Genomic DNA, 27,921 nt, shown 5'->3' on the forward strand with positions numbered 1-27,921 from the left:
TCCAAGTGGAGGGATGCTGATGTGTGGAAGGAGTTAAAACCCAAGCTGGGGTGAAATACTGAGTCCCCTCAGTGATCCTTGGTAAGAAGTACTACCTTTATATCTTAGTTTCTTGACCCATCAAATGCAGACAGTCTCTGCCTCGCAGGGTCTTTGTGAGGCTTCCATGGGGCAGGATCTCCAGGTACCTGTTACATGCATAGAGCCCAGAGCATGGGTGTGACTCGTTCTCTCTGCCAGGCCTGCAGGTCGCTGGCCTATGAGGACCAAGAACCTCTTGTATGCAGAAAGGGAGTGAACTGTAAATGTTTTCTTCACCCCCAGTGACTCTCTCCTCTTACCAGGCACTCTGAAGAGCCCCTATTTTTTTTTTTTTAAAGATTTATTTATTCATGAGAGATACAGGGAGAGGGGCAGAGGCAGAGGGAGAGGGAGAAGCAGGCTCCTCACAGGGAGCCCGATGTGGGACTCGATCCCGGATCCTGGGATCACATCCTGAGCCAAATGCAGATGCTCAACCGCTGAGCCACCCAGGTGTCCCAAAGAGCCCCTATTTTGAAGGCATTTAGCAAATAGGGTGAATGTCATCTAGCTTTCCAAGCCAACAAGCCTAGGTAACAGATCCTCAGGGTGATTCCCTATTGGCCACATTCTCTTTAGGACAGATGATCCCAGCTCCTTTGCCCGTGGAACCAGCAGGCTGCCTTCCCAGAATAAGCCGTGGCCCAGAGAGTGGGGAGGATGATGCTCGCGGCTCCCAGCCCAAGATGAACCCCTTCTCCAACATGGAATTGTTTTTTCCACGCTTCCTGGTAGCCCTATATGATAGGGTGTGTCAGAGGTGACAAGACGAGGGAGGGTTGGCCTGCACAGGAGATTAAGCACCGTATGTGAAACATCTCTCTCCACCCTGAGAGGAGGGAGCTCCTCAGGTGCAGCCAGACCCTCCTCTAAAAGCAGGGAAGATGACTGCTCTCGGCAGGCACTCTGAAGTGGAGATAATAATATAATTTGACATTCCCCACTCTTTGGGGGAAGAGATTACACGTATAATAGCCATTTTCAAGAGCCAGGGAGGAGGAGTGCAGCCCAAGAGTGGGAGAAGGAGAGGCCTGAACTTCAAATCAGAGGAGCCGAGCCTGATGGTTATGTACACAGGCAGCCTTTTACATTTTTAAGGCTCCACTGAATTCTCTCTGGAAACAGCAAATTTTGCGGCCTCTGATTTTCTTCTCTGGGCTCTGTTTAGCATCAAGCCAACTCCCATGGCAATTCAGAAGCCTCTTGAAGGGTGTGTTTGTTTGCCTCCTGGGCCTGAGCGGGCAGGTCCGGACCTCACTGCTGCAGCCTGTCACTTGCCTGCCGCCCAGGGACAGGGACAGTGTGACAGCACCATCATCACAAAGTGCTCCGGTGAGCTCACTCCAGTCCCACACGGTGTACTGATCCCAGCACCAGGGTCTCAAGGTGCCAATTACCTTAGTGTCAGGAGCAAAGTTCTTCATTCACGCTGGGGGCTACCTCACTTGTGAAGAACCATTTCTTTGGGTGTATTGAATAAAAACTCTGAGGAGGGGGAGGATCTCCTTTCCTACACAGTCCAGAAAATATCCAGCTCTGATTCCATAAGGGACACGGGCTTCACCCTTGTTTGGGTCCCTCAAATTTAACCCAACTGAAGTCACGGTCAACCCTTTTGACCTCAAGATGGAGCCCGGTAACCTCTTTGTGTAGCACTTTATGGTTAATTCCCTGAGTGCTGTTAGCTCTAAAAGTTCATTTAGGCTTCACAGCAATATAGGTGATAGGTTGGACAGGTGTTCTAGGTTTTCCAGAACCAGCAATCAAAGCCCAGAGAGCTGAAGCGACTTGCCTGGAGTCGCGTAGCTGCCAGGTAGCAGACAGGACTGTAAGTCTTTGGAATTCTGGAACACTCTTGGCGTTCACTACAACGTGAGGGTCCTGCTGCCCACCCTAAAATGTCCATGTGACTGTGCTAAGCCATGGGAGTATAGTGTCACTTGTTGGACTTTTCACTTAGGGATTTGGGGTCCAGAGGAGGCAGTGGCAAGGGAGCAGTGCATCTGGGCGATGGGGTGAGAGTGTAGGGTGGGTTTGGGGAACAAAAATATGTCAATGTTTGTGACAGGTCAGGGCAGAGACAGGTGCCCCTGCTTGGTACTAAGCCGAAAACCATCTAACACGTGAAGCAGAGTGCTTACAAATCCCTTGATAGGCCGGACGAGGGCACCAGACAGCACTTCCAGCAACGATTGCCTGGACTGTCAAGAACACACGGCCAGGGGAGCCACCACTTACCACTCAACCCACTGAATTCAAGAGCACAGGGCACAGCCTGAGAGACTGGCCACCACCTCTGCTGCCACCATCCCAGGGCCAGAACTCAGACACTGAGATCCTGTTGTTGAAAAACCTGATGTTTCTAGCACGTTCCCTGCAGGAAAACAGCCACAGGGGCAAGATGGAAATTCAGTTAGCAGAATCTAGTTCTTGTCTAGAACATCGCTTACGAGGGAATCTGGGAAACCTGACTTTCCATTTGCTGGCGTCCAGCCCCTGCAGGACAGGAAGGGACAAGAGGCAACTGAGCTGCAGAGGGAGTTGGCTTGATGCTAAACAGAGCACAGAAGAGAGAGTGGTGGACGCTGAGCAGTTTCCAACACCATGGTCAGCCTGATGCCCACGCCCCCATTACCAGTGGAAACCAGAAGGCAAGCATCTGAAAACAAAATTCATCCCTGGAGTGGACATTCAAAAAGTCTTTATTACCACAGGGACCACCCACAGCACATAGTCCTGGGTTTGTGAAACCGTGCACAGACGCCACGTGTTTTAAGGATCGGCGACGTACTTCATCGTGGAGTTGAGAATCTCTATGCCATGCAGCTCCCGCAGCTGAGCAGCAAATCTGCCATGATCAGAACACAAAGTCCAGCACGTCGATGCTATGGTGACCAGAGCCACCCCCTCTCAGGTAGGGGCTGGCTGGCAAGGTGGAAAGGGAGTAGCTGATGCCCTGGGAGCCCTAGCGATCAGAGCAGGGAAGGTGCCAGGGAACCACGAAACTCGGTAAATGCTGTCTATGAGAGGCAGACGGCCAGGCTGATCCCATGGGGCCTTGCTCTCAGGGACTCCCCAGTAGGCTGCCACTTTGAGCTCATCCTAGCTAATGTGCCTTGCTTTCTACAGAAGAAAGATTTTATCCAGGCTTTCCATTTGAACAATCAGAACGTGAAAGGGCCTCAGATGTCAGCCACGCCAACCCTCTCATTCTCCAGAGGAGGAATCAGAAGGCTTAGTTTGTCCGTGGAAGGCATCCCCTCAGGCCCAGAGGTCACCTCCCAGGAGCATGAACGACTTGGGGCTTCAGCATGTCAGAACCCAGCCACAGCAGAACAGAGGCTAAACAAGAAGCAGTGTGCACAGCTGAGGCCAGGATCTCCTGCCCAGGCTGGCCAGGTGGTTGTGACCAGGCCATTCTGCCTCTGGCTTTAGTTTCCTCTAGCATGAGAATGTCACCCTCCTTGGACACTGTCCCAGATGCTCAGGACCCAGGCAACAAAAAGAAGCAGGAGGGATGCCTGGGCATAGCAGTGAAAAGCAGGAGGAGCATGAGGGAGGGGGACAGAAGGACAGCGGCAGGGAGCGGAAGGAACGATCCCTGTCCACGGAGCATCTTCCCTCTCTGCCTGGAGCCAAAGCTTCCCAGTTCCCCCCAGGGAAGTAGCTACTGGACCCAATGCCTGTCTGCACAGGAAGCACCAGGGCTCCCAGGGCTCCCCACAGAGTCCTAGGTGGCACAGTGGCCCGGCTGCAGCACAGCCACCACACAGCACCTCCACTGGCCCCGTGGCTTCTAGGGCATGACTGACATGGGCCACCCAGCCAGGTACCTGGGTTCGGCCGTGCACAGCTTCCCCAGAGCGATCCCCGCGTTCAGCTGCACGGCTGTCTCCTGCGCATCGCCACCGGCATGCTTTAACAACACCTGCACGACATCCGTCTTCAACAGGGAGGATGCAGCATAGGGCACCTCCATGCAGTTCCCCAGGCAGAGGGCGGCATTGCCCACCACCATCTCATCCTCGGAGCTGAGCAGCTTCATCAGAATGCCAAACTCTAGGGGGAGGAAAGAGAATAAGCACCTGTCCCTCTAAATCCCAAATAGGAGGCTAGCCACGGCCCTCGAGGGCACAGGGAGTGTCTGTGGACACTGGGTTTCCCCAGAAGCTCTGCCATGTCACTCTGCCACTCAGCAAGCGTCTGGGGAGTACTGTGAGCCTCATCAGGCCTTGCCGTGTCTCCCACGTTTCTCAGGTGCCCAGAGCAGTCCCCAGGGTGACACGGCTGTCGTGTGAATGAATGTTATGTGTCAGACAGGTCTGGCTTCCCTAAAGTCCCCAACTGTAAGCTCTACACCACCTGAGAGCCCAAGTGAGAGGCCACAGGCCTGCTTCCTGCAACTGCAGGGCCAGGAACAGGATCTGGAGGAAGCGTTCCTGCTTCCACGGTGGGGCCACAGGTGTGAAGACGAGCAGGCTGCCTCGCAGGGAACCCCTGCTACAGGTGCCTGCAGCCACTTTTGGTTACTGGACTGATGCTAGCTGGTCCCAACTCTGCTGTCACCAAGGTGTTGCCACCCCCACCTTGAAGGGAAAGAACCCATGACATGCTTCCAGACGGGGTGAAATAGCTATCCTACCCAGTAAACACTGCGAAAGCCTAAGGAGAGGGTAACAGCGCTATGCTGAGTCTCTCCCCACAACTCGTCCCTGTTCCCCTTACAGCTTCCAGGGTGGATTAACCTCTGAGATATAGGCTCTGCTTCAGGAAACGATCACTTACTTTTATCCAGTCTTATCACTTCTTCTCGTGCTTCATAATGGCTATTCGTGCAGACAGCTAGTGTTTTTATGGCATATCGTGATGCAGTCTGGCCCCCCGTCTGGGTTTCAGAATGAAATTAGAAAAATAAAGTCAATCCTATGATTGTTCTTGGCCAGAAACGAGCAAGCGGCTGTGCCTGTGTTTGTGTGGCTTCCTGAACTTCTGAAAACACTGCTCCCCTGAGAACAGCACACACTTCCTGGTGTGCGGGCCAGGTCCCTGCTGGGGTGGAGCCATTCACGTCCCCAGTCACACAGCCCACAGCCCGACAGGAATTCCGACAGGGATGCGGGCCTGTCATGTGCACCTGGGTAATTGCCCATAGAAGGCTTTCTGAGTGAGTGGCTGAGGAGAGAAGGATGCTATCGGGCTGGCAGATCTACCAAAAAGGGAGGCACGGCCCCCCCGCCCCCGGTGTCATTTCACCCCTGGAAAATGGGGAGTGACTAGCTGAGGCTGTCAGGCTGACAGGTCTGCATGGAGAACATCACAAATCTAGATCATTTTAAGAGGTGACAACTGTCAAATCATAACCCGCAAAATCACCCAATGCAGGCTCTTTCAGAGGCACCTGTATATCTTATACACATCATGCACATGTGTGTGCATGCGATCAACAGGCTCCAGCGGGTGTGCAAGAGCTGCATGGAGTGAGTGACGGCCATTATCCACCTAAAGCCTGCCCCCTGCCCCCCCCAAGTGATGCCCTGCCCCAGCAACACCACCCCATGATAGCACGCCTCCTGGCCCTGCTCAGCCTGGGGTTTTAGGAGAGGGCCTGCCATGGGGTCATCACAGTAAGATGGGTGCGAAGCATGCCGGGCAAGGGCAGTACAGCCACGGGCCATGGATGGCAGCCGTTACTCACCTGGTCCTTCCAGTGAGTCCACTCAACTGTTGCACTGATTTGCTCAGATCAGGGGAACTTCCCTTATGCACACAGTAGCACTGCACCGTCTGTATCTCATAAAGGGAGCTACAGCCAGCGCTCTCCAGGTAGCCAGAGAAAGTATGGTGAGCAGAACGTGTGCAAAATAAGGGGTGTGTGGGACCTTATGGAAAGCCACTCTGTCCTTTTGCAGGGAAAGAGGTCATACATTTTAAGTGAGGCTTGCCTGGTAAGCAATTTTTATGGGTGCTTCTAATGGACTTATTTGTTCAACACTCTTAGGTTGATGTTCAGAGTGCTGTCTGGGTGACAAGTGGAAGAAATCCTACGTTGAGAAGTGTGACATCGGGCAGGGGTGCAATGGAGGCCCCTAACTGAACACAGCCTCCTTAATTCTGCCCCCTGGACAGTCTGTGATGCTCCTGGGGATTCAAGCGCTTTTACCCAAGTTGCTCACTCTACCTTCAGGAACTTAATCATCTTCTTCACCACTCCAGCTCTCAGGGCCTCCTCAACCATCTTCCGGGAGGAAGAAAGGGTGCGGCTGAGGACGCCAGCAGCTCTCTGAGTGAGGCAGAAAGGAAAGATGATTCACTATTCTGTTCAGAAATGCTGATGACCTTGAAAAGTGAGCAAGTAGCTTGGGGAGGCAAAAACAATCATTAGTATGGGGAGCAAAACACACACCTTGGTTTTACAAATACAGAGTGGCCAAAGACGTAAGTAATTCGTTTTATAGCTGCGACTCCAAGGCCTGGAAACACAGCCCCCTGGCACACCGAGGCCTGGCTCGCTTCAGCTCTGCGCAGAACCAACCAGTTCAGCTCTGGCAAAGAACGTCCGGGACACTCCGCAGCACTCTGCAGGCTCTTCACCAGGTGGTAGACCTCTTGGATTGACCCTCGTGGTCTCATAGCTTTTCCTTCATCTTGTCTGAATCTTTGTCTGTTTGTTCTACTTTCTGGAAGACTCTACTTATGATTTCCCAGTTCTATTTCTGTTTTCTCCTTTTTTAAAAATAGCTAGCTGTTACTGTCTTGTAGATAGAGCACTATCTTGAAACTTTCCGAGGACGCAGACATTATTTAATTTTTCTTCTGTTTCCTGTATCATCTCTATTTCTTTTGAGTTGATTTTTCTGTTAATCTTGGTTTTTCTATTTCTGTGTGTGGCTTTCTGGAGATGTCCAGAGACCCTAGCTGTCCATTTGTGGGCACATTTACAAAAAAGCCGTACAAATACATTTGGGCGTGCTGAGTTTATAGGGGGTTTGTTCACTGACAAACAGTGGAGAGGAGGTGCTTCCAAACGCTAGAAAGCAAAACATTTTTCTCTGGTCTTTCAGTTCCTCAAAAGAATAAAAGCTCTACTTTTCCACCTGAGGGATAGATGCCTGGCTGCCACAGGCAGTCCCCCTATCTCTTACTCATGCCCTGTGTCCTACGTGGTGTTCTGGATTCTGGAGTCTCCATCTTCTCCAGAGTCCCACAAGGCAGACCTGTGTCCCCTGTATCTGTAGTCTGCACTGTTTCTTCGCCCTGCCTCATGAATTAAGACTTTTGCAGTTATTCTCCACCTTCCATAAATAGGTTACAATGATTGAAAAACTGACTGGTGACCTCCTGCCTGTCTGTTTTCTCGATGTGGATTTCTAACTTTTTTTTTTCCCCTAATGCTTTTAGTCTGATTTTAATGAGGTTTCCTATGGAGAAGGGATACATGTGTGTATTGTCATATTATCAGTTGTATCAGTTTTGTTTCTCTCAGCTACTCCCTGCACGTGCTACGGTGCTGTTATAGTTGACCCCATGGATCTCTTTTTAGGCCCAAGGCAGTGGGGGGAGCACTCTACCGAAGGACCACCTTCCCCTGGTGAAGCTGCTGCTCTGCTCCATAAGCTGGTCAGCCCTGGACAGTGGTACAGAATCCTGGGAAAATCCGGCCAGGAGAGTACGTGAAGGGTTAGCTCAGAACTACTGTAGACTGCACTCTGGTCTAAACAGTTCAGAAAAGCCCAAGCACCCAAGAACAGTGGTGACACTTTTGGGGGCATGGACTTTTTTTTGAGGATCTGATGAAAGCCATGATGCCTCTCCTACAAAAATGCACATACACTCAAGATTCTCTATACAATTTCAGGGGCTTTGGGGAACCTGGAGACCTACCACACATTCCTGGAGTTCACATTAAAAACCTCCATCCCATCATGTCTGAATTCACTTTGGGAAAGTTGTAGGCAAGCCAGCCCCAAACAGGATTCATCGGATCTGCTCAGAACTTTTGTTATGATCCTGGACCCCATGTCCAGTCTGTGTTTCTTGAAGGGCTGGCTTCCCAGGCCTGCTTGATATGCCCTAGTTGTTTCTCTAACAGCCAGGGCCCTGACCTCATAGTTGGAAAAGTTGGGGTGATTACTTATGTGAGTAAAGAATACATTCTAGGATGGCAGCAAATGTTCTGGTGAATCATACTGATGTTCTGTGTTAACCACAGGTTCTTCTCAGTTTTCTTATCCAAATGTCAGAAACAGAAACGAGAAAGCCAAACGAATGGCCAGGGAATGGCCACTCCCTGAGATGGCTTATCTAAGGGGGCATATATCTCTAAGGGGGCTAAAACTATTATGCATAAACAACCTCCAGGACATGGGCTTCAAAATATGGGCCTGGCTTTCTTGACTATGGAAAAAGAGATTCTAAATAAAATCTTGTGGCCTGTCCAATTTGTACCAGGATATCTTGGAATAGGACAAATCAGATAAATTACATTGTATAAGTTGTGAAGTTGCAAACTACACAGAAAAGGGATTCTTAACTTAGGTCCATGGACTTTAGGGGGTCCACAGATGGACACTGTGTGAGGTTGCCACTAAATCCCCAGTAACAACAAAGGAAGCTATTTCTGGATTTCCCTAGGAGACACTTACCGTCAGGATCCCTCCATCTTGGCTGTTCAGTAGAAACATGCACTTCCTGCTCACCTCCACAGCCCAAACCTGCTGTGACAGGGAGAGAGGAGGAGGAGGTGTGAATGGCCTGTTAATCTGAATCCTCCATGGAGCTTCTTCTCAACAAGCATAACTGCTCCTCTTCAGCACTGCCATGCTCTGTCCATATTTCCCTCACGACCCCTTCTTGTGTGACTCTTACTTCTTCCCGCTGCCATTTCCCTAACTACAGGGCAATACTTTGAGAGCAGAGACCACATTTTATTTGACTTTGTAAAAGCAGAACCTAGCACTGTGCTTAGCACCTTGTGAACACGCAGTCCATTTTCTGGATGAACACCTGACTGACTCATCTGTCTCTCAGAGGAGCAAAGTGACAGAGCATCTGTCCAGCATTCCCCATTCCTGCTGCCAGGGTTTGAATCCCCAGGCTACTCTCTTGGTGGGAATGAGAGCAGTTCTAGCAATGGCATGGGCTTGGGATGTTCCAGGGCTCCCAGCAGGGAGGAAAGAAGGTTGTACCTCATAGACGAAGGGGGACTGAAGACACAAGTTCATCACAAGTCCTAGGAGTGTGTACATGACTTCTCTGAAAAAGTCCATGTCCTCTTCACATCTGGCCTTTAGGAACAAAGCAATCAATGACCTTTCTGCCCTGCAGCTTTTCATGGCCATTTCATCTCCTTGACAATGGCCCCAGCATCACTTACACTCCCTGAATTGTCAATGTCATGAACCTAGGTGAGTTTGGAAGATCAGAGACCAGTTCCATGAATTGCAGGGAGTGTCCGGTGCCCGTGCAATGTGACTCTGGCTCGACCCAGTCCTGTGTTTAGACTGAGTGAGCTGCTGATATGGGGAATAAAGCCAGCTCCACCAGAAAATCCTTCAAACCTCTTCAGTGTGACTAAGGCTTGACCCAGAGGGCTCTGTAAGGCTGGCCACCCATAACATCTCTGGTTATAGAAGGGATAAACCACTGGCTCCTGTACCCTCAAACAGGATTTGTGGAAAATCCAGGTAATCAACAGGAAGCCAATGCTCCCAAAGCAGGGAAAAAATAATTCTGACTAGAGAAGTTACAATACCATGAGGCCCAAGCAGGCCTCCCTGAACTCTTCAGAAGCAAACATCTGTCTCCGGACGGCAGCCTCAGCACTGAGGTTCCCCATGAGGGCAATGCACCGGCAGAGCGCAGAGGGGCTGGTTACCATGGGATCTCTCTCCTGAAAGTGAGTCAAAAGAAAGAAAGTCTGTAGAGAGCAGGCAAACGATGCTAGAGCCATCTCTAGAGGCGTCCCTCACTCACGAGAATCCTTGGGAACCCGAGAGTGTAATGTCAAAACCAGGGGCATCCACGGGCCCACACTGGCACCAGGATGGAGGCACACAGAGGGGCAAACCCCAAAGCACTTTAGTCTGGAATAGGGGGGCCTAGGGCTTCCAAGCAGCTGGGAGGACTTGGGCAAGTCTTGTCCCTTCTCAGAGCTCCCATTTCCACATGTGTGGATATGCACCCAGGTCCCCTGAGACCTCTATGGCTCCCTGGGGACAGGTCCCCATCCCAACATGGTCTCCTAGGAGAAGCCTATCCTGCTATTTTCTGCTTCATCAGCTCAAATTACCACTTGCCTTCCTGATGGGAATGACTGCCATTGAGGGGACAGAGCTGCCTGCAGTCCTTATGATGAGGCTTAGGGCCAGAAGGGGACAGATGGGGACTGACCCCTTGTCTCCACCTTCACCTAAGATGCAGTCCACTTCTGCCTTTGTCTCCCTGTACCTGGCCCCCTCTATATGCCATCTCCACCTGTCCCAACTGCAGTTGTTTTAATAACTGAGAACTGTGTAGATTCCAGCTGTGAGTAAACGATTAATCAACCTGAGAGACGACAGGAGCTCTGGAGTGTAAACTGTGTTTAAATGGCTCTGCTCACGAGCCTGAGAATGCCTGTCACAGGTGATCAAAACAAGGGGCTTGCTCACCAGAACACCTGTGAGCACTGGGAGCACACCTGGAAGGTTGGCCTGGAACCAGACTCGGAATCTGTTGAGAAAACATCCCCGTGATTTATTTCTACACCGTACAAACTATAACATAGATACAGTGTCTTGGATAATGGAGCAGACTGTCACAAACTCTGGGCCCATGTGATTTGCAGCATGCATGGATGATTTATTCTCAACCAAAAAAAATGTCACTGGGTATTCGAGTGGCTTTAATTTTTCTAAATCTAGAGAATTGCCTTTGATGTTAAACAACAGATCTCAGATGGCAGCTTTCTCAATGCAGAAGTTGCAGAAGCCCTAGATTTCTGCCAAGTGGACTTACCACCACCCCTGCCCTCCCCTTGCTCCAAGCCTGTGTGTTGTGTGCCGTGCAAACAGGAAACATGGTGCAAGCAAGTTTACTGAACACAGTCATGAGGAAGGCCCAGATGCATACGCATCTGCACGTACAAGAGTGGCTCTTACCTGTTCCCAGCCCATGCCAATGGCCTACGGGCACAAACAGCTCTTTCTCATTATATGACCATTTCTAAGCAAGACACCCTAAAGTTCGTGAGGAAATTTAAAAAACAGACAACAGATGCACTTAAAACAACTCAAGAATTATGAAAATCTAAGACCTTTGCTGTCTTCTGCAGCAGCTAAGTGGAGATAAGGGAAGCTTACCCACGATGCCACTGGTAACCCAAGAGGAGGCTACCTTCTATTGTGCCTTCTCTCTCTCACATTCATTCAATACACATTTGCTAGGCAGTCCCATTAGGCACTGATTAAGGGAAAGAAGCTTCTCCAATATACAGGAGGCTTGTTCAACTGTGTGAGGTACTGTTTTAAGTCTGCTGCTGCTTCCAAATCCATCAAGGACTGGGTCCCCCTGCATACACACAGAGGGACTGGAGTGGCCAATTTCAGCCCCCTGCTTGGAAGGTGTCAGCCCTCCTACTCTGAATCTTGTGATGCTCTGTTGGCCAAGCCTCCCTGCATACTGCACATTTTTAAAGATCAGACAGTTTAACCAAGGTTGAAGAAGAAATGTCAATTTCTGGAAATAAAAATTACCTTTCATCCAGAGCCAAGTCTGTGAGCAGTGCCATAGCTGAGTTGGCCTCCTTATCTGAGAAATCAAGAAATGACACCAGGGCTTCCAACAATCTGCAAAAATCCACAACAACCTCAGAGTGGGCTGTCCTCCAGCTGACAGCATCCCCGACAAAGAGACCTTGCAAAGACACCAGGAAAGAATCTGCGTCTGGGTCAAAGAAGCTGAAAGGGTGGCCTTGCTCTGTCCTCCTAGGAAGCCCAGCTCCCTGCCCACCCCAGAGACAGAGACAACCTCCTGTGGGAATGACTCTGCCACTCAATGTTAATTCCCAGAGGGTTGAACAGTTTTAACCAAAGTTCATTGACTATCAGATGTCAAGTAGGAAGGAATCTCTAGTGCCTCTGCCATGTGACTCTGGCTCAGCCAAGTTCAATCACATAAGTGACATCTAAGTGGCATGCTTACTAATCTGCTGATGACTATAGTGGGAGGGAGGGCCCCCTAATGAGGGGAGGATGGAATAAGGTTTTAACAAGATTTTGACAGGCTGCCGAATATGTCAGATGAAATTTAATAGGGTTAAATTCAAAGTCCTCCACTTACAGCTGGAAGTTCTATATAAACAATAAAATTGGGAGACCTAGTTTATACCTTGTTCCTATGGAAAAGATTTAAGGGTTTTCAGCCAATTGCAGACCTAGTATGAGCAAACAGTTGCCCAAGAAAGCTAATGCAATCTTAGGCTACCTTAACAGACTGACTGGCATCACTTGTCTGTCCAGCCAACCTGTACCAAGCACCTACAGTGTGCTGAGTGCTGTGCTTGGTACAGGGGTGCAGTACTAGGCTCCTGGTCCCCTACAGTGACACACGTGTTAGGTGGTATGTTAGAAATGGATGCATGTCAAGTGTGCACAATGTCTACCTGGCGTCAGGTATGGGAGGACGGAGATAAAGAAGGCTTTAAAAAGTGGATGACACGTTAGCTGTCACTTGAAAGTAGAGTGTTCACTTTTGTTTGTTCATTCAAGCAACAGTATTTACTAAGTGCCAGGCAACGTGGTGGATTCTGGGGCCACAGCAATGAAACAGGACAATGTCTCCCTCAGCTCCAAGGGGTTTGCAGGCCTGTGTCGGGCAACATGGGGGCAGGAGCAGAGCCCCTCAAACAGAGTACACAGCATTCACAAAGATGAGGAGGCATAAAATAGCTGGGGCACACTTGGGGACGGCTAGCAGTTCCTTAGAGCTCAGGGCTTGAGGAGAGGACAGTGTGCAGCAAGGGGAGGGTGCTAGACCTTCTATGGCCTGCTGGAAAATTGTACTTCACCCCACATGCCTATGTTTTCCCAAGTGTGTTGGTGTATGTAGGGGGAAGCAGCTTCTAGGGTGCCCCAGTTTCTGGCAGAGGCTGCATTTTAGTGACCTCACCAGGTAATTCCTAGGCCCTGGATTTCTCAGTGTTGGAGAATTAATGCTATAGGCAGTAGAGAGTCATTTTGGAGTTTGAAGTAGGAAAATCACAGAAAGGATGTAGATGGTAGACAAATCCCTTTGGTGGGACAGTGGAGGCTACATTGAAGTAGGAAGTACAAGAGGCAGGGAATCCAACTGGGGAAGAACTGGGATGGTCCAGACAATAAAGATGGAGTGACTCGCTGAGGCAGGGGTGGAGTGAGACACACACAGTTGGGAAGAGAGAGGCCCCGTGGAGGCCTGGAAGGGGTGGTCACAGATGCCTGAGGAGAGCCATAAGGAAGGGGATCCAGAACCTAAGAAGGGAGAAGTGACAATATACCCTCTTCCTACAGATGTAGGGGCCCACCCAGAGGAGCCCTCAGGATTCTGGCGTATGCAACTCGAGGGATGGAAGTACTACCCACGAAGGCAGGAAGTTCAGGCAAAGGGTCTGGTTTGAAGAACCACCTGCGGTTTAAGTTAGTGATGCTTGTGACGTTGAGATGGACACGTCCAATAGCAGGGGAGGTTTTCTTCTACCACTCAAGAGAGGGACTTCCACATGATCATTAAAACCATGGATGAGAAGATGGTCAGGAGTAGGATCCTGGACTTGGAAGAGTGACAGCATAAGGGGAGTTTGCAAAGGAAGCCAAGAAGGAAGGGCCTGGGGTAGGAGGAGGTCCAGGAGGGTCAGTGTCCTGACAGCCACACTGTGGAGTTTCATGAAGAGTGGCAGCGATCCACAGGACCCAATGCCACTGGGCAGCTAACAACAGAGGCAGGGAAGGGACCATCAGATTGGCAGTTTAGGAGCGGACTCCAGTCACTCACATCTTTGCTACTAGATTTATTTGGCAGCTTGTTCTGGGAGGGGTCTGGAGGTCAAATCATCTGAAGAATGGTCCAGGAAACCTGGATGCTTAACCTGGAAAAGATGAGCATCTTCAGATGCTGCTAGCATGGGAAAGTGCGAGCTCTGATGTATTCCGGAGGCCTTCAAGAGACTGAACCAAAGCCTCCACATAGGAAGCATAGAATGGGGCATACAATTCGTGTCTGGTGTAAAGATATAACTTTCTATCAATCAGAACTTGCCCAGGACAGGATGAGCTGCCCTGGGAGGTGAGACCTGCATCCTTTCACTGGCTGGGAATAGGGTCACAGTCTTAGCTGTTATAGTGCCTATTGTAATCAAACGTAGAAAAATGATAATGCTGGAATCTTCCCTGGAGGGCATTGTGCCCAGGCCATAGTGGGGTACCCCCAAGGGGACATGGGCACTGGGTGGGGGGCAGAGCTGGACAGTTTCTGTGGTCCTGGGTAACTCCAAGCTTCTGCAAACCCCCAGTTCCTTAGAGGTGTGTTCTACTGTCCCTGTCACCAGAAATCATGTATTTTGCTATTACTTCAGATTCTTCCTTTACCAATTCAATCTGTTTTCTTGAAGATGAATGCTAATGAACCAGAAATGTACAGAAGAGGAGCTGGCAGTCTTAGATCATCTTGATTTTTGTCTTAGGAGACATGAACAACAAAGCTTCCTCTCCATGTGGAAAAGCACACATTCTAACCGGAGTTATTACCCAAAGAGGGACAGGGTGTCCCTTTCTACTCCCTCTTGTCTCCTTTCTCGATGGCAAATTTTCTGCTCTGCTGAAAAACAGCTGTCCCTGTAGATGGACCACAGGTCAGGAAATGCTCTAGTGACCCAACAAATGAACTTCCACCTCAGTTTAGAACTCTGAGCAATAGACCCTGAAGATAGAAAATGAAAACGATTATAAAAGTTACTGAGTTGACACCACGTGTCAGACACTGTTTGCTGGCCAATCCCACAGACACACGGCCAGCCCCCTTTTATCCCACCTGCCTCTACAACAGAAGCTGGAACCACTTTCCTCACCAGGGGTGGCATGTGACACAATCTTGACCAAACAGAAATAAGCAGTAGCTTCTCTTGATAAGAGGGACAGATCCAGCTGATGTCTGAAAGAGGTAGGTGATACATGGAGCTGCAGCAGCCTTGTGAGACCATGAGGGGATGATCAAGAGAGGGATAGAGACCTTGACCCCGATATCTTTAAGCCACTGAACTAGCTGTGGTCAACTGTAGTCTTTTTTAAAGTTATGTGAGACAAGCAAGACCAGCTCTTCCTGATCAAGTGTTCTGTAAAATCCAACAGAAAACATGTAATTGGCACACACGTATCACTTCTCCTAAGCTTCTGTGATACAGATGAGACACCGGAGCTCGTCAACGTTGAGCAGCTTTCCTGAGCCATGTACATAGGAAGCAAGCAGAGGATTTGGGCTCATGACTGCTTGAATCAAAAAACCCAGCACTTTCCACAAAGTGATACTGACTGTCGCTCGGTTCCTGTCAGTACACATTTGTCCCTTCGACTTCTCACAAGGGGAAAAGCATTTTAAGAGGCATGTGACACGTGTGCCTCTCTTGTCCAAACCATCTCCCTTCACTTCAGAGAACACATTCTACCTCTTTCTGGTTTAAGCTGAGATGGACATTAATGAGAACAGTGGGCATGAAGGGAATCAGCTGAGGTGTCTCTGACAGTCTGGAGACAAGAGGTGGGGCTGCATGCGATGCTCATAAATGCCACTCTCCAACACACTGGAAAAATTCAAATTAAAGCTCAAGCAATTCAAAGACAGTCAGGATTGGGGGTGGGGGGTGGGGGGTGGGGGGTGGAGGAAGCTGAGGACAGATATAGCTACATTTACTCAGAGAGACCAAAACCAAGTGAAAAACCACAAGGAAGGCATCGAGGAAGTGATGGCAGTCATCTGAAATGTGAAATGTGCTTTTGAGGATTTAACTCTAACAACCCATCTGCTTATGGGGGCTGAGCTTCGGGGGGTTGCCAAGCCTCTGTTTGTGAGCCACAGGGGCCGTGGCAGGGCTGAGAATGTGAGGGCCACAGCAGATACCCCATCCTGAGCATGATGGACAACCCCCCCCCCCCCACCCGATGTGGGATGGGTGCCGGAGGCCTCTGCTTGGTCAGGAAAGATCTAACAGGATCTCAGATTTGGCCGCTTTTCTTACTGGGAACAGAAGCAGGAGCTGGCCTTCAGGGCCTGGGGGACAGTGGGGTGAGATGCTCTGGTTAAGTGCGGCAGCTTCTCCTGCCCCATCTGTGAAATGGGGTCATAACACTTATCTTGCCTCTTCGCAGGCTGGGAGGAGATAAAGTGAGGTAATGGTGGAAGAATCAGAAGCCAACTTCTGTTTTTAGGTTGTGTATGAAACACGTATAAAGCAAGCTGTGATCACTGCTACTACTTTTACTGCGTTGAACCACCGAAACTGCCAACAGGCAGCTCTTTTGATATAAAAACTGGTATTTTCACATATGGAAACTAATAATGTTTCACCTGAAAAAGCACTGGAAGGAATCACTGGGGTTTGGTAAATTTTTCATAAAGTCTATTCAGAAGAAAAGGCATGTTCTGTTTCCTTGGCTGTAAGCCTCGGAAAGACCTACATGCAAGAGCATCCCAGATGTGTTTTATTTATTTGTACTCTGCCTGGCTCCAGAGGGGCTTTACGAATATGCTAAAGCAGGGAGTGTCACCTCAACCAGGAAGGAAAGAAGAAAACTTTGAGCAGAAAGAGGGTAGAGCCAGCACAGAGGCTAAAGAAGCAGGAGCAAATGACCTATTTTGAAGCAGGATTCCCAATCTGGTTTTGGTAGGGCTGCCATTTACACCATCTGTAGTATCTGTGAGGTGGAAACAGGTCAGAGAAGTGAAACTGCCCTCAGGTATCAAGTTCAGCCAGGAGTTCATCCCAGAGGTCCTCCAGAAGGAGTGCTCCTCCTTCCAAAGGCTCTTTCTGGTTTTGACCCTTTATAAAGCCTGACAGCGCCTCTCCTGTCCAAGGTCTCCTGTCCGAGGTGTGGGAAGGGGTATGGGCAAATCTTAACTTAGCAGGGGGTGCTCCAAGAAGCCCTGGGGAAGATCCCACCATCAGAGTCCTACCGGGTCAGGTCAAGGTGGCTGATGACCAGGCTCCGTCCATAGTCCGTCTGGGTGAGCTGCAGCAGCAGGGCAAAGCTCTGCTGGCGGACGGTCAGCAGCCTGGTGGCCAGCAAGGAGGGCAGCAGCCTGCCCAGGTTGGGACACAGGAGCAGCAGGCGCTGGTTCTCCTCTGCAAGACAGGGGATGAGTACCTTGAGCACGCAACAGTGGCTAAACCTCTTGTCTCCCACGAGCCCTATGGGAAATCCGACTCTTCTCCCCTTGTTTGAGAGGCAGAGTAAGAAAGTGTCTGAGCATGAGCTCTAGGAGCAGGTTGCTGGGTCCTGACGACCGACCGGGTGGATGGTCGCAGCTGAGTCTTGAACTCCTGGCTTCCTTCTGAGTGAAATGGGGAAGGCGGCTCATGTAGCCACGTGATGAGCAGGGTTCAGTGAGTGAGTGGAGGATGGCGCTGGGAACAGGGGCTGGCACACATGGGGACCAAGTGGCATCAGCTTTGTCAAAGGTGTGTGGGATTGTGAAGGGACTGAAATCAGCTGAACTGTGGACACTTGTGGATCATCTATTTTCATACACTGGCCAGAGCAACCACTTGAGTTCTTTCTAGAAAACTAGAAATCACATGAGAACATGCACTAATGGAGCATCCCCCCTTCCTAGATGTAGGCTACTTCCAAGGTAGTGGCACCAGCTCTGTTCGCTCTCACCTGGTTCATTGACTAACCAGGTGCCCAAATGTGTTTGAGAGGATGCAGAGGGATGGGCTGGGGCAGGAGGCTCAGCCATGAAAGAGAGCAGAGTTGGTATAGCCAATAGGTTTTCTTCTTTGTTGGAAAAGGAGCTCGTTGTAAACAATCCAAATAGTACAGCAGCATAAAGCTGACAGTGAACGTCCCCTCCTCTCGTGGCCCCTCCAGGTAAGCTCATTCCTTAAAGGAGCTATCCATGCCTCTCCTGTGAATAATGTTAAAAATATGATCCACCCGGGTCCCTGGGTGGCTAAGGAGGTTAAGCGTCTGCCTTGGGCTCGATCATGATCTCAGGGTCCTCGGATCCAGCCCCACATCAGGCTCTCTGCTCAGCAGGGAGTCTGCTTCTCCCTCTCCCTCTGTTCATGCTCGTGATCTGTCTCTCTCTCTCTCTAACAAATAAAATCTTAAAAAAAAAAAAAAAGTACGATCCACTCTGCCTTCTCATTGGCCTCTCTCTCCTACTTAACAGCATATCATGGATGTAGTTCTGCATCTGTAACTTTTTTTTTTTTAAGATTTTATTTATTTATGAGAGAGAGAGAGAGAGAGATTGAGAGAAAGAGAGGCAGAGACACAGGCAGAGGGAGAAGCAGGCTCCATGCAGGGAGCCCGACGTGGGACTCGATCCCGGGACTCCAGGATCACACCCTGGGCTGAAGGCAGCCCTAAACCGCTGAGCCACCAGGGCTGCCCTGCATCTGTAACTTTATAAGCATCCATCCCCTCGTCATTTTGAAAAACGTGTTTGTATTTACTGAGTTGGATATACACAGATTTCATGGATCTTCCAGAGCAGGTGCGTCACAGGCTCTACAAACAAACCATGTTTATTCTGCTGTTAAAGAAAAACGTGACCCCAAAGTTTACAGAAACTGAGGTCGGCGCAGGCTGAGGAAATCGGGGCTTGAGGGAGGGAGGGCTGTGTCTGGTTCACCCTGAGTAAAACAGGGTCACCAAGCCCTGCTTCCCTCACCCTGGTGTGGGGGATGTGCAAGACCACCCCCCGGGCCAGTGTAGAAACCCACGGAGCAGCAGGACACCTTGGTGATGGTACTCGTCCAGGCATAATTCCCTTCACAAGGGGTCCCCCTGCTTTGCTAGTCCTCTACAACTTAGGGTGACTCCTTCACTCTACTGTATTAGCTCATACTCAGCCTGGGAATTTACAAATTACCCCCCACAAGCTCTGTAGCTGGTTTCCCACAGGAGCCCTGTGAAAAGGAGACCCAAACGGCATCATTCCCATGCTCAGTGTCTGCAATCCAAGCTCGGGTTATTCCCTATGAAAACACTTTTAAAAATGTGGTAGAGCTTTTAAAAATGTGCTTTTTAAAAATGAGGTAGAGCACTCGGTGTTACACTATAGGTTGGCAAATTGAATTTAAATAAAATAAATTTTAAAAAATAAAAAATAATAAAATAATTTTTTTAAAAATGAGGGAAATACAATTTTCATTTACATTCACTGCTTTACAAAAGGGTAAGAGAGATTGTGCAAAAATGTAGCAAACCCCAAAAATGCCAAGAGGTAAGAAGATAAATGTGTTAACAAGGTGGATAAAAGTCCTATAGCGTCCGCTGGCCTAGTATTACACTGATCGGTGTCATACTATCAGGGACCAGGGCAAATCTCGCAACGCTGGGGGTACTTTGGTCAGCAAAAGGCAACAATATTTTAGGTGGACAGGAAAGGAACAGGTCCGTCCACTGCACTGCCGAGGTGCGAGCAGACGTCACGGGTCTGTAGAGCACCAGGTGGTGAGAGCGCCCGTTATGCTGCCGGCGACTCTGCCCACCATCAAGGTGGCTGCAGGGGTGGCAGATAGAGGACTGCAGGGCTGGCAGGGGAAGGTCTGGCTCCCTCAGGCCTGGCCTGAGGGGAAACAGTCACGCCTGGGCCCCGAGTGCTGCATCAACAGAGAGCATGTTAACAAGGACCAACAGGATGACCCAGGCTCACCGTTCCCGCTGCACACCGCCTGCCAGAGCCTGAGGACAGACACACACACCGTCTCTCCCACCACATCTTTTCCTGTTGCGGAAAAGCACCTAGAACAAAGGACAGCAACAGTAACACTGGGAAGCAGTCTTGATCTTCTGTTTGGTTGGCTTTAGTTCCTCAAATGCTGGTTGAAGAAAGTAATGTTATAACGCAGAGCTGCAGGTCATCAGGACGGTGGGCTGGCCAGCACTGGACTGGGACCCCCGGGACAGGGACAGGAACAGGCCGAGGAGTTGGGGCTGCACAGACGGGGCTGCTGAGCCGGGGTCCTGGGCCACAGCCAAGCGGTGACCGATGAACTGTGGCAGGCCAGCAGCCTCAGCTCCTGGGCTCCTGGTGACCCCGGCCCGTGTCACTGTCCTTCTAACCTGAGGAGCTGCACTCAAACAACTGAAATACAAAAATAAAATAAAAACAAATGTAGCAAACCACCTCCTTTCCTTCCATATGGGTCTCTCTTCAGATAAAATCAGAAATCCTGGGATCAGCCAGGACCCAGTTGATCTCATTTATTGCTGTTATCAGCAAATTCTAAGAACAAATGGCAATCTCACCAAAACTGTGGGAAAGCAGAACACATGGTCACTCCTCTGACTCTGCAGGGCCTGGAGGAGCCCTGGAAGCACCGCTGACCTTTTCTCTCTGCGGTTGCTACCTGTGGCCTCACTCAGTCTACCCAGGGTGCACGGCCCTGCACCCAGCCAGGCCCACCCAGGGAAGCCACTGCCCATGTCATCAGGGATGTCATGAGAAATTGGTCATCCCTCCTTGCTTTACTGTTGGCTCTCTCTACATACACCCTACCTTCTTACGACCTCATTCTCACTGATGATACTGAATCCGTTGTGTGTTCTGAATAAAGTCTGTTCTGTGCCTGGGAAGAAATCATAAAAACCTGCATCAGAGTCCTGAACAGTCTGGTTGCTGTCTAGCCATTAACAGAGCCAGCTGATGGTGAGAAACCCAATATGGAATGTCAAGGTCACCGAATTAACAGATTGGGCAGAAACAAATACCTCTATGTTCTGAAACCTGCAGCTGTCACAGGCCACTTATTGCCCCCAAGAGAGGAACATCCTGTCTAGAGAAGGGAAGCTGAGCCTGGGGGGGCCTTGCGGGTTATATGACAACTCATTGTTTTGTAATCTTCAGAGAGTCTCCAGGAGCTGCTTAACTTCTGGGAAGAACTAGCATATCCATCTGTTCTTAAATATTTATTTTGAAGCTGTTTCTAGGCTCTGGAGAGGAACCTATAATCTCCAAGAAACAACTGAAGGGGATATCTGAGTGCCCTTCATCGTGCACTGAAGGGAGGTCAGAGAGCCCATCTCTTTGTACAAACAGCATCCTGTCACTGAGTAAAAAAGCGGTTTAAGCCCTGATAGCAATGTTTACAAGAACCGGTAAGAGAGAACAGTAACGGCTCTCACTAGCAGGGGAGCTGATGTTTGCTCTGAAACTACTTACAGGCTCTAAAAAGCCATTAAATGTAACTGGAGTGAACTTTATAGTTTATCGTACAAAAGTCTGTCTTCCACCCCCCTATGGTTGGGGGCAGATTTGTGAGGGTGGTATATGGCATTTGGGGCATACATGGGGTACGCATGGAAACCCAAAAGGTGTGCAGGTATGTGTACAATGTGTGGGGCATGTGGGAGAGATGATCATGTATGGTGTGTGTATATGTGGGGTATATATATGTGGTGTGTGTGTATGTGTGTATTATTTGTGTTGTATTGTGTTTGGGGTGTCTACTGCATATGTGCTGAGTGCATGTGTGCTCTAGCTGGGGTGGGGGTATGTATCTTACGTGTCCTGTTTCATCCTGACAGTACAGTAGATCTTCACTATTTGTGGAAGGAAGGGACATAGGGATTCTTTGCCTCATCTGGGCTGACCTCTACCTCTAGTAGAGAGGTCACACTGACTATACACTGACTATATTCACAAGGCCAGGCCATACGCATCCCAGGCTTACAATCCTTCATCATCTCAGTCAGGATTTCAATCCCCCCTGCATAGAACAAGGGGTTCTGGTCAGGCTTGCAAAGAGTTTCCAGGAGATTCTTGACTGTCACAGCTGCATGCTTTCCCGAATCCAGCAATCGTTGGGCTTCCTTCTCTTGAAGGTCTGCTTTTTCCTGGAGATTGACTTGATTCAGAGAATCTATAAATCAAGAAAGAAGAGAAGAGAAACAAACAAAACCCTCACAGTCAACATCAACACACAAAGAGTAACCTCCTCTGAGAATGGGAGGTCAAGAGGCATGAAGCATTAAAATCATTCAAACCTGGCCTCAGCAGGGAAAATTTGAGGAAGGGTGTTCAGTCTAGATCCAGAATTTTAAACCACCTCTGGGGTTCAAGGACAGCAGTTTGCTCTGCCTAGAAGGCTCTAAGGGACAAGGGTGTAAAAAGGAGGAAGACAAAGGTCTGAGTGGGAGAACAGAGAGGACAGAGGAGCGGGCCACCTGCTAACAGAGAGGGTTTGATGTGGCTTTGAGGCCAAGTGCAGAGAAGGCACGCGAGGCGCCGTGGAGCCAGAGTGCAAAGTGAAAGTGGGATTCAAATGAAGGACACCAGCAGGAACAGCCTCACCTTTCACCTGGGTTTGCAGCTTGGGGCTTATTTCTAAGATCTTCTGATAACACTCTCTGGACTGGAAAAAAGAAACAAGACCTTGAAGAGTGGTCAGGGGGTAAAGTTGATTATAAGAAAGACACCGGGTACCACAGTGCTGGGCTTCATTATTTCCTCCAGGCCTCCTCCTGCTCCCAGCGTAGGAGGCAGGCATGGGGAAACACAGCATGCGTTTGACATTTTGTTTAGGCTTCTCTGGTTCTGTGGGACAAAAGGTATTATTTCAGAATTTATTTAAAAAAACCCGTGTTGTCAGATCCAGCCTGTGGTGGAAAAATATCCAGTCCTAGGGACCCCTGGGTGGCTCAGTGGTTGAGAGTCTGCCTTTGGCTCAGGGCATGATCCCAGTGTCCTGGGATCGAGTCCCACATCGGGCTTCCTGCATGGAACCTGCTTCTCCCTCTGCTTATGTCCCTGCTTCTCTCTCTGTGTGTGTCTTTCATGAATAAATAAATAAATAAAATCTTAAAAAAAAAAAAAAGAAAAAAAAATATCCAGTCCTAAATTCTCGTGGATCATGCCTGGCCGGGATAGGAATAATTGTAAGGTAATTATAAAATTTAGATAGGATATTTGCACCGAGACAGAACAGGAGGCTACTTGTCAGATATGCCCACAAGGAGTAAGGAAATAACTGAAGCTGGAGACACTGCTGACAGAGCCTTTTGGGAGTAGGAAAAGGGAAGTGCCTATTTAAATACACAGGGCTGCAAAGGGAGCCAGTAGGGGTGTCCATTCACTGGCCATATAAGACTTGTAAGAAAACTTAAGAGTGATGTACTCTCCATGAGGAAATTGTTAGGAAGTTTCTGGGGGGAAAAAAAAAAGATTCCAGCTTGTAGGGCATGTGACTGGGCTTAGGGCAGTATTGTCCTCAGGGGTATTAAGAACTCTGACCAGTCTAAGAGAAAAAGTACAGAAAACAAATGGCTCTGAGCTATCTTGAAAGCTCAAGGTTCATCTAGAAAATTAAGATTAAGAAATGAACTGAAGAAAAAAACAACACATTAAAATAGAATAGTGTTGTGGGACAGAAGTTTACTCTTCAAACATGATAACTGCTATAGATTGTTTGTGTTCCCCCCAAATTCCTATGTGGAAACCTAACCCCCAATGTGATGTACTTGGGAGGTAGGGCCTCTGGGAGGTGATTAGGTCATCAGGGTGGAGCCCTCCTGAGATTTGTGTCCTTGTCAAAGAGACCCCAGGGACCTCTCTTAACCCTCTGGCTGTCTCTGGACCAGGAAGTAGTTCTCACCACACACCAATCTGCTGGTGTCTTGATCTCAGACTCTCCAGCCTCCAGAACTGTGAGAACTAAATGTTTGCTGTTTAAACCACCTGGTCTCTGGTAGTCCTGACAGTGACCCAAGGAGACGAGGACAGTGAACCTGTATCCAACTTCTTTTGAACCCTAGATTGAGTCTCCGGGCAACTCCTGTTGGCTTCACTGTCAGCATGTTCAGAGTCCCATCATTTCTCACCACCTCCCTTGACACCAACCTAGTTCAAGTCATCATTACACTTCTCTTGGAGAGTCTATTACAATAGCCTTCTAGCTAGCTCTCTGTTCTTTGTTCCTATGTCAAGATATATTCTCGGTGCAACAGCAATCTTTTAAAATATCAGTCCCATCATTTCACTCCTTCGCTCAAAACTCTCCAATGGCAAAGCCAAAGTCCTTCCAAAAGCCTGTAACCACATCACCTATCTGACCCTCACTGGACCCCAGCTCCTCCCTTACACAGACACATGGCTTGCTCACTTCACTCCCTCCCTTCCTACAGAGAGGCCCTCCCTGACCACTCCATATAAAGTCAATCTCACCTTCGCTGCTTCACTGATTACACTTTCTCAATAACACATAACTATCCAACATAATACACATCTACTTATGTGGTTTCCATCTCCTGGCCACCCTATTCCAAGGACGTGACTTCCATTAAATCAAGGATTTTGTCATTTGCCACTGTATTCCTATTGTCTAGAGCAGTGCCAGGAACCTAGAAAGTATGCATACATATATGCTGAGTGAATTAATTATCTGAATGAATGAATGAATGAATGAATGAGTGAATAGAATTTGGTGGAGAGGGGAGCGTTAACATTTTTTTTAACTTTTCTATTATTTGACCTTAGTTATGATAAGCCTGTATTAGAATTATAATACAACAAAGAAAAGAATTTTTTTTAAGAAAAGAATTTTTAAATGTATAATAAGAGGCAATTTCTTTTTAAAAATATAGTATAAGTGAAAATATAGTATCTATATTATATAATATAGTATAAAATATTAAAAATATAGTATCTTATAAAATATATAAAATATTAAATATTAAAAATAATATATATAAAATTACAGTATATATATAAATATAGTATCTTATAAAAGAACTAAAAATATTAAATATAGTATCTTATAAGTGGAAATGCATGTTCATGGATCAGAAAACTTAGTATTGTTAAGATGGCAATACTCCTCAAATTGACCTACAGATTTAATGTAATCCCCATCAAAATTCCACCTGGCTTCTTTGCAGAAATTCACAAACTGATCCTAAAATTTGTATGGTAATTCAAGAGACCTACAATAACTAAAACAATCTTGAAAAAGTAGAGCAAAGTTAGAAGAGTCACACTTCCCAATTTCAAAATTTACTGCAAAGCTATAGGAATCAGGACAATGTGGTATAGGCATAAGACTAGACATATAGATCAATGGAATAAAATTGAGAGCCCAGGAAAAAACCCATGAAGTTATGATCGACTGATTTTTGAGAACGGTCCAAAATTATTCAGTGGGAGACAGAATAGTCTTTTTAACAAATGATGCTGTGAACACTGGAAATCTATGTGCGAAAGAATAAAATTACATCCCTTCCTCACACCATTTGCAAAAATTAACTCAAAGTGAATCAGACATCTAAACATAAAATCCTAAGCCACAAAACAGAAGAAAACACAGAAGTAAATCTTGGATTAGGCAATGGTTTCTTAGATATGACACTAAAAGCATAAGCAATCAAAGGAAAAAATAAATAATTTAGGCTACATCTAAATTAAAAAATTTTTTGTCCTATAAGGGACACAATTAAGAAAGTAAAAGGGCAACACAGAGAGTGAAGGAAAATATTTGAAAATCACTTATCTAATAAGGGACTTGTATTCAGAACATATAAAGCACTGTTTACTTCATATAAAAATGCAAATACCCTAATAAAAAATAGGCAAAGGATCTGAAGAGACATTTCTCCAAAGAAGATATACAGGCAACCAACAAGGACATGAAAATAGACTCAGCATCACTAGCCATCAAAGAAATGCAAATCAAAACGAGTTACACTTCATACTCACTAGGATGGCTATAACCAAGAAGAGATAATAAGGACTATTGCCCAGGATGTGGAGAAACTGAAGCCACATACTGCTGGTGGGCATGTAAAATGGTGCCACCACTTGGGAAACGCTTTGGCAGTTCCTCCCAACGGTAAACATGGAGTTTTCACAGGACTCAGCAGTTCCACTCCTGGGTAAATACTCAAGAGGACTGTACATGTATGTCCATACAAAAACTTGTATATTGTTGATAAAGCCTTGAGTGGAAACCACCCAAATGCTCATCAACTGAGGAAGGGATAAATAAAATGTAGTTTATCCATACAACAGAATATTATTCAGCAATAAAAGGAATGAAGTACTGATGCCACAACATGCACGACCCCTAAAAACATTATGCTAAAGGAAAGAGGCCACCGCAAAAGACTATATCTTGTATAAGTCTATTTATATGAAGAGTCTAGAATGTGCAAATGTATAGAGACAAAAATAGATGAGTGGGTACATCAGGTAGAGGGAAGTGGAGTACTACTAAAAAGCACAGGGCTTTTAGGGAGGTGACAAAAATGTTCTAAAGCTGAGTGTGGTGACGGTTGCACATCTCTGAGAATGTGCACAAACCCACTGAATTGTATACTTGCCACAGATGAACTGTTTGGCATGCGAATTCTATCTCAATCAAGCTGCTATTAACAATAATATAATATCTTAGTATGTAAATATAGCTGCATAGTCACTTTTGGGAGATGAGATTATAAGTGAATTTTCTTTATGCCTTTTGGTTTATACTTTTTCTCTCCAGAGACGCTCCTCCTGGGGCCGAGAGAACACTGGTAGGAGATACTGCAGCAGGGATTCCCAGAGGCTGTCCTGGTGACACTCACATTCCTTCCCAACTCAAAGATCTTAAGAGTTACCTTGGAAAATACTAAAAGGTGGATTACTATCAACTTGGAGGAACATGGTCCTTCTCTGAGGCAACATGAAGCATCGCTCTGTGATCAAACATGCCCCTTCCATTCCTCTAAGAACTTACCATGTTGTAGTTCTTCAGGGCCAGGTGGGCTTTTCCCATGTGGAAATATGCTTTTGTGCATTTTTCATCACACTGCATAAAAGAGAATGACTGATCAGATGAGTTCGGAAGGTTTGAAGTCATTAGCCACTCCCTTAACTGCCTAGCTAATAGAGCAAGGCAGCGCTTTGGTTCTCAGGACAGCTACCAGAGTTGACAATTAGAACTTTTCTGTGCATCTGTGACCAAACTAATTGATGCCTGCAAGGAGCCTGGATGCACAAGTAAGCTCTCTATCAAATTAATTAATGAGACTTGCCAGTTTTCATTTCCATTTAATGAGACTCAGTCAGGAGACAAACCAGAAACCCCTAGTTTAGGAGAGCTCTTGACTTTGCCCAAACATGAGAATCACTGGGGATGCTTATCAAAATCTGGAAGGTGAGGCTGAACTCCATACCAATTAAAAAATGATAATCTCGGGTAGGGCCCAGGCACCAATCATTTTGTAAGCTCTTCAGGTGACATAAGTACGCAGCCAAGCTTGAGGATCACTGGTTTATTAGACGAGACAGATATCTACTCTGGATAAACTGCTGAGGCTACTGTGACATCGTAGCAGGCCTGACAAGCTCCTCTCCTGAAATCAACCACACAGTATATCCCAGGAACTCATGTTCGTGTCACTTAGGATCAGGAGGGATGCCCCCTTCAGAAGGCAGGATCCAAACTTATGTGAGGCCACGGCCTTTGCACAGGGGACCCTGCACCTGCCTGCCTCTAATTATTATAACTCCAGGGGCAATGATGTGGTACAAAGATGACAACTACCACTTCTAACATCCAGTTAATTAATTGAACCCTTTTCTGAGTGAGGCATTGTGCCAGGGATGCCCTCCAAGGGTCTAGATTTAAAG

At 47.8% G+C, this 27,921-nt stretch overlaps 1 protein-coding gene across 5 annotated transcripts in view; it reads right to left on the reverse strand.

The window, feature by feature from the left end:
• Positions 1-2,765: 2,765 nt before the first annotated feature.
• The window catches only part of TTC12 (tetratricopeptide repeat domain 12), a 45,063-nt gene continuing 19,907 nt past the window's right edge, over positions 2,766-27,921 (reverse strand). For 4 of the 5 annotated variants that reach the window (XM_038536143.1, XM_038536138.1, XM_038536141.1 and 1 more), the window contains exons 8-22: positions 27,026-27,097; positions 22,612-22,672; positions 21,992-22,180; positions 20,818-20,887; positions 19,972-20,060; positions 17,260-17,428; positions 11,814-11,906; positions 10,731-10,791; positions 9,833-9,970; positions 9,267-9,365; positions 8,724-8,795; positions 6,260-6,361; positions 4,867-4,966; positions 3,915-4,140; positions 2,766-2,929 (exon numbers count right to left, since the gene is read on the reverse strand). In XM_038536143.1, coding sequence (XP_038392071.1) covers positions 2,854-2,929; positions 3,915-4,140; positions 4,867-4,966; positions 6,260-6,361; positions 8,724-8,795; positions 9,267-9,365; positions 9,833-9,970; positions 10,731-10,791; positions 11,814-11,906; positions 17,260-17,428; positions 19,972-20,060; positions 20,818-20,887; positions 21,992-22,180; positions 22,612-22,672; positions 27,026-27,097 — 1,617 coding nt within the window. In that variant the 3' untranslated portion in view covers positions 2,766-2,853. The remainder of the gene's footprint in view (positions 2,930-3,914; positions 4,141-4,866; positions 4,967-6,259; positions 6,362-8,723; positions 8,796-9,266; positions 9,366-9,832; positions 9,971-10,730; positions 10,792-11,813; positions 11,907-17,259; positions 17,429-19,971; positions 20,061-20,817; positions 20,888-21,991; positions 22,181-22,611; positions 22,673-27,025; positions 27,098-27,921) is intronic. The other variant, XM_038536142.1, reaches the window with a different exon arrangement.

The sequence above is a fragment of the Canis lupus genome, chromosome 5 (genome assembly GCF_011100685.1).
Source record: "Canis lupus familiaris isolate Mischka breed German Shepherd chromosome 5, alternate assembly UU_Cfam_GSD_1.0, whole genome shotgun sequence".
Classification (NCBI taxonomy): domain Eukaryota; kingdom Metazoa; phylum Chordata; class Mammalia; order Carnivora; family Canidae; genus Canis; species Canis lupus.